We start from the raw sequence: 12,587 nt of genomic DNA, 5'->3' as shown, positions 1-12,587 counted from the left end.
TGGGGATGGACTGGTTGCATCGGCATATGGTTCATCTGGATTGTCATCGGGGTAGAGTGGAGTTTGAGCGCTCAGGAGGGAAGTTGGTTTTTCAGGGGATTTGACCGACTTTGGAGAGTCTCGTGATCTCGGCCATTCAGGCTGGGAAGATGATCGAGAAGGGCCGTGAGGCTTATTTGGTTACCATATCTATGCCAGATTGTGGAGGAGTTTGAGGATGTGTTCCAGTCATTGCATGGATTACAACCTTCTCGGTCTGATCCTTTTACGATTGAACTGGAACCAGGGACGACACCGTTATCCAAGGCTCCTTACAGGATGGCTCTAGCAGAGATGGCAGAGCTGAAGAAGCAGCTAGAGGATTTGTTGAGCAAGGGATTCATCCGTCCTAGTGTATCACCGTGGGGAGCGCTGGTGTTATTCGTTAAGAAGAAGGATGGGAGTTTCCACTATGAAGAACAAGTACCCTCTTCCGAGGATCGATGAGTTGTTGGATGAGTTGAGAGGTGCTACTTGGTTCTCCAAGATAGATCTGGCGTCGATTTATCATCAGATCCCGATAGATGAGGTAGATGTGAGGAAGACCGCTTTCAGGACGAGGTATGGGAATTATGAGTTTGTAGTGATGCTGTTTGGTTTGACTAATGCACCAGTTGCGTTTATGAGATTGATGAACAGCGTGTTCCAGGAGTTTCTGGGCATGTCTGTCATCATTTTCATCGACGACATCCTGATTTACTCTAAGAGTCCTAAAGAGCATGCAGTGCATTTGAGGGCAGTTCTCGAGAAGCTGCGGGAGCAGAAGTTGTTTGCTAAGCTGAGCAAGTGTAGTTTTTGGCAGTGTGAGATGGGTTTTCTGGGTCATATTGTGTCTGCAGATGGGGTTTCTGTAGATCCAGAGAAGATTCAGACTATCAGGGATTGGCCTAGACCGCAGAATTCCACGAAGATCAGGAGTTTTCTCGGGTTGGCAGGGTATTACAGGAGATTTGTGCAGGGGTTTGCGAGCAGAGCACGTCCTATGACTAAGTTGACGGGGAAGGTTGTTCCTTTTTTCTGGTCACAGGAGTGTGAGGAGGACTTTGCAAGCCTGAAAGAGATGTTGACTACTGCTCCGGTGTTGGCTTTGCCTGAGCAGGGAGAACCCTATGTGGTTTATACGGATGCATCCAGAGTGGGTTTGGGATGTGTGTTGATGCAGCATGGGAAGGTGATTGCCTATGCTTTGCGGTAGTTGCGGAAGCATGAGGACAACTATCCTACTCATGACCTAGAGATGGGTGCTGTAGTTTTTGCCCTAAAGATTTGGAGATCTTATCTTTATGGTGCAAAAGTACAGGTGCTTACAGATCCTAAGAGTCTGAAGTATATATTAATTCAGCCCGAGCTGAACTTGAGGCAGAGGCGGTGGATGGAGCTGGTGGCAGATTATGATCTGGAGATTGCCTGTCATCCTGGTAAGGCTAACTTGGTTGCATATGCTTTGAGTCGGAAGCAGGCGGCTTTGGCTCAGGAGCAGGATATGGAGTCTCTGGTAGGGGAGATCAGTGCGTTGAGCTTGTGTGCGGTTTCTCATGAGCCGTTGGGTTTGGTTGCAGCTGATAAAGCAGATTTGTTGAGCAGAGTGCGGTTGGCTCAGGAGTCGGATTTAGGGCTGGTGAATGCCTCAAAGGATGTTGACTCAGAGTATCAGGTTTCGGCTAATGGTGCTATTCTGGTGCATGGGCGGATCTGTGTGCCCAAGGATGAGGAGTTGAGGCAGGAGATTCTGAGAGAGGTTCATGCTAACATGTTCTCTATTCATCCAGAAACGGATAAGATGTACCGAGATCTCAAGAGGTACTATCACTGGGTCAGGATGAAGAAGGACGTGGCTAGTTGGGTTGCGAGGTGCGATGTGTGTCTGCTAGTGAAGGCTGAGCATCAGGTACCAATTGGTTTGCTGAAGAGTCTTCCCATTCCAGAGTGGAAGTGGGATATGATTACTATGGACTTCGTGGTGGGTTTGCCAGTGTCCAGGACGTTTGATGCTATTTGGGTCATTGTGGAACGGTTGACTAAGTCGGCACATTTTCTGGCCATTAAAAAGACAGATGGAGCAGCAGTCTTCGCTAAGAAATATGTAAGAGAGATAGTCAGGTTGCATGGGGTGCCAACGAGCATAGTGTCTGATAGGGATTCCAAGTTCACTTCGGTGTTCTGGAGGGCATTTCAGGCAGAGATGGGCACTAAGGTGCATATAAGTACATCCTATCATCCCCAGACAGATGGACAGTCAGAGAGGACGATCTAGACGTTGGAGGATTTGCTGAGGATGTGTGTGCTGGATTGGGATGGCCATCGGGCAGATCATTTGAGCTTGGTAGAGTTTGCTTATAACAACAGTTACCAGGCGAGTATTGGCATGGCTCCTTATGAGGCTTTGTATGGGAGGCCGTGTCGTACACCTTTATGCTGGACTCAGGTGGGGGAGAGGAGCATGTACGGGGCAGATTTTGTTCAGGAGACTTCAGAGAAGATTCAGGTTCTCAAGCTGAACATGAAGGAAGCTCAGGATCGGCAGAGGAGTTATGCTGATAGGAGGAGGAGAGATCTTGAGTTTCAGGTTGGAGATAGAGTGTACCTCAAGATGGCCGTGTTGCAGGGTCCGAACAGGTCATTGACTGAGACTAAGTTGAGTCCGAGGTATATGGGTCCGTTTGGAGTGATTCAGCGAGTTGGACCAGTGGCATATAGACTGGAGTTATCTTAAAATGAACTTTCTAAATAAAAATTACATGAATAAATGTTAATAAAATTTTACAAAAAAAAACTTATGTAAAATTGAATAAAATAAAACATTATTGTAATTTGTTTTATTATTAAATATCAATGTATAGCTATTAAACAAAAATACATTAAAAATATTTTTACCCAAATTATATAAACATACCCGCTCATAGCACGGGTTCAAAACCTAGTTTTAATAATTAACTATAGAGTTATCAATGAGCATTTACTTAGGTACTACAATTATAACTTCAAAATTTTACAAAATAAAATTATATTCGACTTTTTATGTCTTCTTTAATATTTTAATTTGAAATAATATAACCGGTCAAATGCTTTGATGTATTTTGGAGAAACCTGATGATTTTTTTTTGTTGTCAACATGATCACAACTAAATATTAACATTGTAAACATTTCGAATATAGAAAACTTTGTATCCCATTTCTTGTACATCATATTCCATTCAGTTAAGGATATATCTTTTTATGTCATTTCATTTTATTATGTAATCGAAAATGTCAAATATTTCAATCTTTTCTTGATGAATTGTCAAATATTTCAATCTGGAAATGTATTCACTCATGTAAATTAAAATTTATTTTTTCAAACTCAGGTAGCAACTATTAAAGGTTGTAACAAACGATATTTTCTCTTGAATTAATTTATCATTAAATTCAAAAAAAAAACATATTCACGTGTTAAACCGGTCAAATATATGACTGTATGTATAAAAGAATGTCGACGGCGTAATCAAAATTACTTTCTCAGTCTGATTGGAACATTTGTGAATGTGGATAAGTAGAACTTGAGAATACTTGACGAATAAATGTGTCAATAACTTTCTACTAATTTTATAGAGTCTTGCTGGTTTGGAATCTTTCTATGTCACCTCAGCTTGCTTTTTTTTACAGATTCTGGACTGCATGATCAATAGTTACTTCATACATGTTTTGAATGTGGTTGGAAAAATTAAATGTGTTAAGATCTTGTCTTTTGCGTTTATCTTCGGAAAATTTTGGGAAGTGGATGGTTAATTATGTGGTTACAGTTGAGGTGTGTGCTGCTTATTAGTTATATCTTACCAACTGTTCGCTTGTTGATATCTTTCTAACTAAAGGTTGACAGGAGTTTGTCGAGAGTATCGGTATCAACTGTGACGAAGTAGCCCGTTCTGGTGAAGCCTTAGCATATTCAGAGTTGACAATAAAGTTCATTGCACATTTACGTCTAATAATAATATCCCTTTTCTCCTCAACTTTAGTACCTCTCACATTATGCCATGTCAATGTGTTGTGGTATATTCATTTCATCACTTTGAACTGAGCGGAGACAAGTTTGTGGTGAAAGCGAGGATATTCGGGCCCATCTGCTCCGCGTATTTACTTTGATCATTTCATCTTTAAACTTCCTTATCAAGGTTAGTTAATATTCTCAGTAAGCCTTTTGTGTTTTGGTTGCTAAGTTTTGTACTTGGTTACTACTATGAATTATTTTGATATGATGATATCTATTAAACAAAGCAGCCTATACTGAAGGCAAAAGGAACAGCTGTGTGGCTTGACAACAAGTACCGTCCTGTACGTATCCCATCTCGTATACGCTCTAAATTTGTTCACTTCCGACGTGAAGACGACGACGTTTGATTTTCCTCATTAGCCCAATTAAAGCTACTTAATGGGCATAAATTAGCCCATATTTGTTAATAAATATAAAAATATGTATATTTCGGGTAATGCAAACAAAATGCAACATTGGATTTCTTCTCCCGCCGTTACAAGACAACGAACTTGCGCGTGAAGAAGCAAGAGGAAGCAAGCGGCCGCATGAGAAAACAAAAAAATACACAAAGAGATTATTAAATCATAGTAAAAAAACGAATACAAATACATAAACCAAATATTATATGTGAAATTTATGTGGCTGATGTTGCATTGAGTCATGAGGCTCGTAAGTTCATAATCTTTATATGTACGTTTCCTAGCTAGACTCCAAAAATGTGTGTTTATAGATTAGGAAATAAACAACCAAATTGTATTTTATCTCATTTATGTAAAAAATTTGTTTGCTAATTTTGCGGCGAGTCATGCGGCTCGTACGTTGATAACCTTGTATGTACGTTTACAAATGCGTCACTATGTTTTACTTCTTTTTGTGTGCACAATGCATCACTATAATTTGTCGTCTTTATGTGTTTTGGATGATCACAAGAAATAAAAAATAAATATTGGAACTTGAAACATTAATTCAGGTGTATGGTTTCATCAGGCGAAACTCAGCTGCTATTCGTGATTTTATACAATTTTTTTTAATTAATGGATTAGGAAGAGTATGATAAATCTTTGCCAACTAAAAAAGTTTTAGTCCTATAATCCCGGGGGCGGGGTCATTCAACAATCGTTTCGAGATATTTTTTTTTTAACATGAACTACAAAAATAACTTTTCGAAGTTTAAAGAATTTAATTAAGAAACAACACCATAATTCAGTTAATTAAAAGAAATCAGTGGATGATGAAGAAAAAAAAACAATGGAAACCCCGACATCAAAGCATGCTTAATACATATTAGTTCGTACTTCTTGCCATTTTTTTTAACAGCCGTATTTTAGGTTTAATGGAATATATAGTAGGAAAAAATGTTAAATAATTTTTATAAAAATTTATTTTATCTAAAATTTTCACCTTAATAAATAATAATTATTAACTTTAAGAAAAAGAAAATAAAAAGGACAAATCTCTTTATATCTTGGATCTAATCAAACAATGGAACTCTCGGTATATATTGGATTACGTAATTTTTTTATACAAGTTTATTTTTTAGATATTTAAACTGTATCTACTATTTTATTTGCTAAAATATCTCTCCATTTTCTTTTTTCTTTTTCTTTTTAATCATTTTGCATCGTATTTAGTTTGTTTTAGTTGCCCTACATTCATTCTATCGTTTTGATTTCTAAGTGAAACAATTGTAAATATTCAATCTAAACTACCATCAATAATATAATTATTCCCTTTAAAAAGAAAAAAAAAATATATTATAATAACCGAAAATTAAATACATGAACAAGAGTTCAGGGTCATGCATGTTATGAAACTAGCATAGAAAGGTTATATTCTGAAATAGGAATGTAAAAATGACCATAGATTTTAGAGTAAAATCTAAATTCTTATATCAACTAGTTTAATAATGAAATAATTGTTTCTTTTAAACTAGTATTTGAACCATAAGAATATATCTATACAGGAAACTAGTATTTGACAAAAAAAAAGAATATATCTACACAGGAAATTAGTTTTTGCTTTAAAAAAAAAAATCTGAAATGATAATCTGGATTAAAGCTTCTTCAATATGTATTGTTGTTCTTTTCATGTCTAATAGTTATCCATCGAACCTAGACCTAAAAGTATTTCTTATAGATATAATGACTCGGCAAATTTTTTATTTTGTTCTGAAATATTTTAATGTCGAAAACATCCGTAACACATCTTGCTCCCCAGAAATCGACATGTGTTCGGGAATAATGTTACCTAAGTTTTTTTTTTTCGTTTTGTTCTTGTTTTTGTCAACAAGTTCTGTAACATTTTTCATTAAATCAAAATTATAAATCATCTAAGTTTTACAATAACTTTTATATGAAGAAGGGAATTTTACAAGAATTAAAACATTGGTACTATATAAATCTTGTTTCCTACAGAATTACCAAATACCAGCCTGTAATGTTTAGCAGTTCTTAGCATCGATAAATTGTACATTGAATCAAAGAATATAGTAGAATTTTCTATTATTATTTTGAATGATAGTTTATAATTTTCTGTAAAATTTAAATAGAAAGACAACATAAAAATCTCATTATATCTTGAATCAAATCAAGTGATTAGACTTTCTATCTATACTTAATCAAATGATAAGACTTTCATTTTGTAAAAGTCTAATCACTTGATTACGTAATCTTTTACAAATCTTTTTAAATGTACTTAAAAATTATTTTATAATATTTACTATTTTATTTGCTTCAATACATCTATATATTTATACTCTTTTTATTTCACTTGAAAATACATTTAATTGTTCACTTTTTTAGTCTAAATAATATCTGGCATTTTCTAAATATATTTTTTAGAAGTGATATCCCTATTATTTTAGTGTGAAAGTATATAACCTTGAAGAAAAACGATCACAGTTAATAGTATTTGTTGCCTTGTTTCGTTTTAGAGTAAATGCCCTTATATTATCCCTTTTTAGTATTAAATTTGTTTTTTTTGTTAAATAAATCAAGAACAAATACTAATTATTAAATTAAAAGTAAATAATACACGATGATGATCAAAAGCTATAAATATTGATTCAACGGAAATGCAGAAATACCAGCATGTTCAATATTTTGTTATTTCTGATTTTTTAGCATTAGTTATTCCAACAATTGTGTTTTAAATTTGAATAATATTTTTGGTAAATAACGTTAAACATTTTTTCATTTAAAATTCACCATAATTAATTGAAGTAAAAGACCAAAAAAAAAAAATTATCTCCACATATCTTGGATCAAATCAACTGATAAGACTTTCCGTACATATTGGAATATGTAACTTTCTGTTTTCACATATTTAAATATTTTTATTAAATTATTACTTTAGCTCCTATAATATCTCTATATTTTGTTTATTCACTCTTTTCTCTTTTTTTTGGTTGATACAATTTTATTAGAAAGATTTCTTTGTTAAAGTTAAAACACTTTTTATTTCAGTTGCCTTGAGTTAAGATTATATCGTATTGATTTTCTTAGTGAACTAATTTCAAATATTATTTCAAAATATTATTAATGTAAAACACTTACCGTTCAGAATGGATCATATCTGAATGTATTTATCCTATATCTAAAAACTTTTTATTTTAGGAATATGGGAATATAAATGTATCGGCAAAACTTATTTTTTTCTGAGATATGTAATGTTAAAACATCCATATCGTGTCGCACCCTCCACATGCGTTTGGCAGTGTTCGTAAGTTTTGTTTTTGTTTCTTTGTTGTGAATTAACAAGTTTCATATGCTAATTAATGTAACTTCAGGAAATCCATCAAGATTTGATACTTTTACTGGCGTACGTTAAATTAGCTTTAGATTAATAGTTGTATCTGTACGTATGAGTTACCAGTTTAAATACCTTGAAAACTCATGTACTCGTTTAGTTTGTATTAGAGAATTTTTATTACTTTTAGGGAATTGGTAAATAAAAGTTATAGTCGTAAAATTAATATTTAATTTAAAAGTATATCAATTTTTAGCAACGGAAAATAGTAGTATATCAATAATAATGTTTCAGTAAAAAGAAAAAAAATGCTCGAAAAAGAAGGCAAAACATGGTTGACAGTAATTCCAGTTCCGAAAAGGAGGCAAAACTTGTTTAACAGTGATTTCTACGAAATATAATGACAACACACTAAAAAATACATTTATTTTAAAATGATAATTTCTAATTCTTGTATAAAAAAATACTTGAAATAAAGACAAATAAAACAAATCTCCATATATCTTGGATCAAATCAACTGATAAGACTATCCACGTATCTTGGATTACGTAACTTTTTTCTATATATTTTTTTCTTTTATTTAAAATATCTCTTTTTCTTCTTATTTTTTTTAATTAAACTTTTGTATTTTAGAAATTGTATTACTTACAACAAATCTAAAAATCTATCAGTATTTGACATAAAAAATATACTGTCGTTACATTTAAATTAGATTTTAATTTTATATTTGTAAGTACGAGTTCTGAATTTCTCAGTAAAACAAATTTAAAGTTTAGTAAGTATTTTTCTTATGTTTTTCCGTGTGTGTGTAGAATTGCTTATGTACTAATTGTGGCTCCATAAACAAAAATTCTTTGTCGATTTGAAGTTCTGGTCAAGTATCCAGATTGCATTTTGCTCAATCTTTACTTCTTTGTTTCTTGAGATCTTCATGGCAGAGATCAATAATAATGTTTAAGTGAAGAAAAAAGAGAATACACGAAAAAGAAGGCAAAACTTGTTTAACAGTGGTTTCTACGAAATATAATGACAAAGTAAAAAAAATATTTATTTTAAAATAATAATTTCTAATTTTCTGTATAAAATAATACTTGAAATAAAGACAAATAAAACAAATCTCCATATATCTTGGATCAAATCAACTGATAAGACTCTCCACATATCTTGGATTACGTAACTTTTTCTATATATTTTTCTTCTTACTAAAATATATCTTTCTTTTTTTATTAAACATTTTGTATTTTAGAATTTGTATTACTTGTTAAAACAAATCTATCAGTATTTAACATTTAAAATATATAGTCGTTAAAGTATTTTTCCTATGTTTTGTGTGTGTGTGTGTAGAATTGCTTATTAATTGTAACTCCATAAATAAATAAAAAAACCTTTGTCGATTTGAAGTTCTGATGAAGAGAACTAAAACTCGTGTGTGCGTGTGTGTGTGTGTAGAATTGCTTTTTGATGTAACTCCAGATTGAAAGTTCAAGGAAAAAAAAAGCATGGCTTACATCGAACCCATACATCAAAATTGAATCACAAAAATTGTATGGTTTGCTTAAGAAATCAATAAACTTTTATGTTTTTTACAACATTCATATCTGAAATCAGTAGTTTGCCTACTATAAAATCGTTTATAATTACATTTTCACATTAACTATCATTTATAAATACAAAATTTCTCAACATTTTGAAACTTGGTGAGAAGTAGCTAATAATTCGGTAAATTTATTTTTTAGTTGATAAGTGGGAAAAGCTGGATAACGAAATTGCAAAATTGATGGATATAGAAATCAAGATAAAAACAAGAAGATGGATAAACAATATATATTCTCAAGCGGCAAAATAGAAATCGAGTGCGATATGATCAAGTTCCGACAGGGGTTTGAGTCAAGAACCGTCTTTCCCGCTCTTGTTCACTCTCCTATATAAATGCCTCTTCCTACTGGCACAAGCTCTTCACCACTACTCTTATTCTTCACTTAGTTCCCCTATCGATATCATGAATTTCAACTACTACCATCAAGGTAGCAACGAGTTTTGGTCCTCATTTTCCCAATCCTTCGCTGTTCCAGACCCTAGAGATGAGTTCTATCCTGGGATAATAAGCCCGATAACGGCGATGCCTATATCGATGGACGTTGATGTGCCAGCTGAGCCATGGAAGGTCCTTGAAGACGGTGATAAGGATGTTGGACTGTGGAATAATGCTGCAGCCGAAGTTGATGCTTACAAGAATGATGAGCTGCTTGAAGCCATAATTGCTTGGAAACCGATGGAGGAGGTAGTTGTGTAGTTGGTTTTCTTAGATGTATTTATATATACATAAGTTATGTCGTCTTAATACGTTGTCTTATTTAGGGTAAGGAGAAGGAGAAGGAGAAGGAGAAGGAGAAGGAGAAGGAGAAGGAGAAGGAGAAGGAGAAGGAGAAGGAGAAGGGGAAGGGGAAGGAGAAAGAGAAGGGGAAGGGGAAGGAGAAGGAAGATGTTGCTGTAGAAAAAACGATGACTCTTAGTAAGAGACGACGTGGTAATACTGAAGGTCGTAATTTGACCGAGAAGGTGAGGACACTCCTTTGTTTGTTTAATGCGTGGCTCCCAAGGAAAGTTGTTCAATCTTTTGTCATTTTGATTTCATAATGCAGAGGAGACGCACTGATATAAATGCCAAAATTAAAACGCTCAAGGAACTGACACGCTGTACTGAAAAGGTTCACACCAATTTTTTTGCCTCTATTCTTTTTCATATAATTAATTATTGATACAAACACAAATTAATACATGTGTTTATATACATAATATAAGAATAAATTTCTTATCTCATAATGTGTGTTTGAAAACTTAAAATATGTCTAATAACTTGTAAGAACAATCACTAATTAATAAAAAAAGATAAACAACACAAAGTTAATTCTTATATATATGTTAGCTAGCATGGTACTAATACAACTTTACTATTTGTTATTCGCATGCATTAATTTGTAGAAAGACTTGGTCTCGAGCCTTGACTGTATCATCAGTAACATAACGGAGATGAAACAATACGTAGAAGTAAGTAATCTTAATCGTTACCTTTTTTTTTCTCTCAAGAAGACATGCATGTATATATAGGGTTTAATCTATGTTTTCTGATTTTTAAAAGAAAAATTATTTGTTACTTTATATGGTTTCATTCAATTAAAACAAAAAATAGTATAAGAAAATATACCATTTTTAACCAAATAATTAAGTTTTGTTTTTCTTATTTATAAGAAAGGTTTTTTTTTGGGCAAATAAGAAAGTTAAATGATGTTTTGGTTTAGTTCAGTTTATCATATGTGTGTATTCTTTGCGAAACAGAAAAACAAAAACGTATTGTCATTCTTTGACGTGCTGGATTAGACAAAAGCAGCGATAATAAAACCATTTCTCATTACAACTTTAACAATGCAGGGTTTTTACTACCCCCCTCCCATGGTGCCGCCAACGGGCATGGGGATGGATTATCGACCGGGACCATGGATGTACCCTTATAATTATGTCCACCCACAATACATGATGCCTTATAATTATAACCCCTATGTATACGGACAAGCTACCGGCTATGGCAACGAAATGGTACCTGCAGCTGCAGTTCCCACTAATCAGGTTAAAATTTGATTTTCTTCTTCATGCATGTCTTAAATTTTTGTGATTATTGTTGTTAAGCTGTTGCTTAATTTATTGATTAATTTTTTTTTTTTAATGAAAAATTTACAGGGAGTCAACTATGAACCAGAGACGGCAAACCCTATGTAATAATAAGAGCGGTTCATGTCTAAGTATTAAAAGACAATAATTATAGTATTAGGTGAACATTATGGTCACAATCAAGTAACTGTAAAACTTTAACTATTGGTTTTTTTAACCAAAAACTCTAAATATATTATTTTTGGCTAAATTTCTTATTTTTTAATACTATAGACAAACTCAATAAACTAGGTTTTTTCTTTATATTTGAGCAAAAAAATGTAGTTATTCATGTTGTAGAATTCATTTCTCTTAAATAAATATTTAATATATTACATTAAATGATATTGGAAAACTGTTGTTGGCCACATTAAATATAGCAATAAAAAATCATTATCAGTTCAAAGAACTCCAAATCGGTCAGATGAAAGACATCTTGGCCAAATATTATTATATTGCGATGCATCACTTAAGATATATCCCCTTCACATTGAAGTAACTAGACGGTCTTATGATTTTGGGTAATAATGGCGAAGCTATTCGAGAGTTCAAAATATATGATCAGGAAATGTTAATATGAAAGATTTTGGTGGCTGAAAATATCTGTGAGAACTCGACAAATATATACTTAAAAATACGCCCTAGCTAGATATATATACATATCAGAAGCTACAGCTTGCTAAGTGTTAATCCGGTCAGTTTTGTTCTTGACCTTGCATGTCTTGCGGCCCGTGCATGCATGTTGTTGATAGACGGCAAGTTTGTCTCGTTGTTAACCAAAAAAAAGAAGAACAAAAAAATTAAATTCGGAAATATGTAATTTATGTTCAAGCATATACTAGATGTACAGTACAGTTCTCTTTTGTTTTTATGTTTTGGTCTCATCTTTATGTATTATATATATTCATCAAGTTCCCTAGCTAAATATAGTAGCATTAAGAATTATGATTGTATATCTACATTGGATCCAGGATTCCGAAATTTCCAACTACATTACTTTTCATTCTTAGTCAATTTATTGCAACGATAGCTAACAAATTAAGATAGTATTAAAAAAAAAAAAAAAAAAAAAAAAAAAAAAAAAAA

At 33.0% G+C, this 12,587-nt stretch overlaps 1 protein-coding gene across 1 annotated transcript; it reads left to right on the top strand.

The window, feature by feature from the left end:
• LOC109129618 lies at positions 10,280-11,618 on the top strand. The gene is made up of 5 exons (XM_019238087.1): positions 10,280-10,355; positions 10,439-10,504; positions 10,779-10,844; positions 11,226-11,420; positions 11,532-11,618. The coding sequence occupies exons 1-5, from the start codon at positions 10,299-10,301 to the stop codon at positions 11,568-11,570; spliced, it is 423 nt and encodes a 140-aa protein (XP_019093632.1). The 5' UTR covers positions 10,280-10,298; the 3' UTR covers positions 11,571-11,618.

Source organism: Camelina sativa, chromosome 16 (genome assembly GCF_000633955.1).
Source record: "Camelina sativa cultivar DH55 chromosome 16, Cs, whole genome shotgun sequence".
Classification (NCBI taxonomy): Eukaryota; Viridiplantae; Streptophyta; class Magnoliopsida; order Brassicales; family Brassicaceae; genus Camelina; species Camelina sativa.
The sequence above is the reverse complement of the archived record's forward strand: the minus strand, read 5'-3'. Positions and strand labels throughout refer to the sequence as shown.

Bases quoted from the DNA above. Each gene is read 5' to 3' on its own strand.
- LOC109129618 (XM_019238087.1), top strand. From the start codon at position 10,299: ATGACTCTTAGTAAGAGACGACGTGGTAATACTGAAGGTCGTAATTTG. The intron at 10,845-11,225 runs GTAAGTAATCTT...TTAACAATGCAG, and splicing joins AGATGAAACAATACGTAGAA to GGTTTTTACTACCCCCCTCC. The intron at 11,421-11,531 runs GTTAAAATTTGA...AAAAATTTACAG, and splicing joins CTGCAGTTCCCACTAATCAG to GGAGTCAACTATGAACCAGA.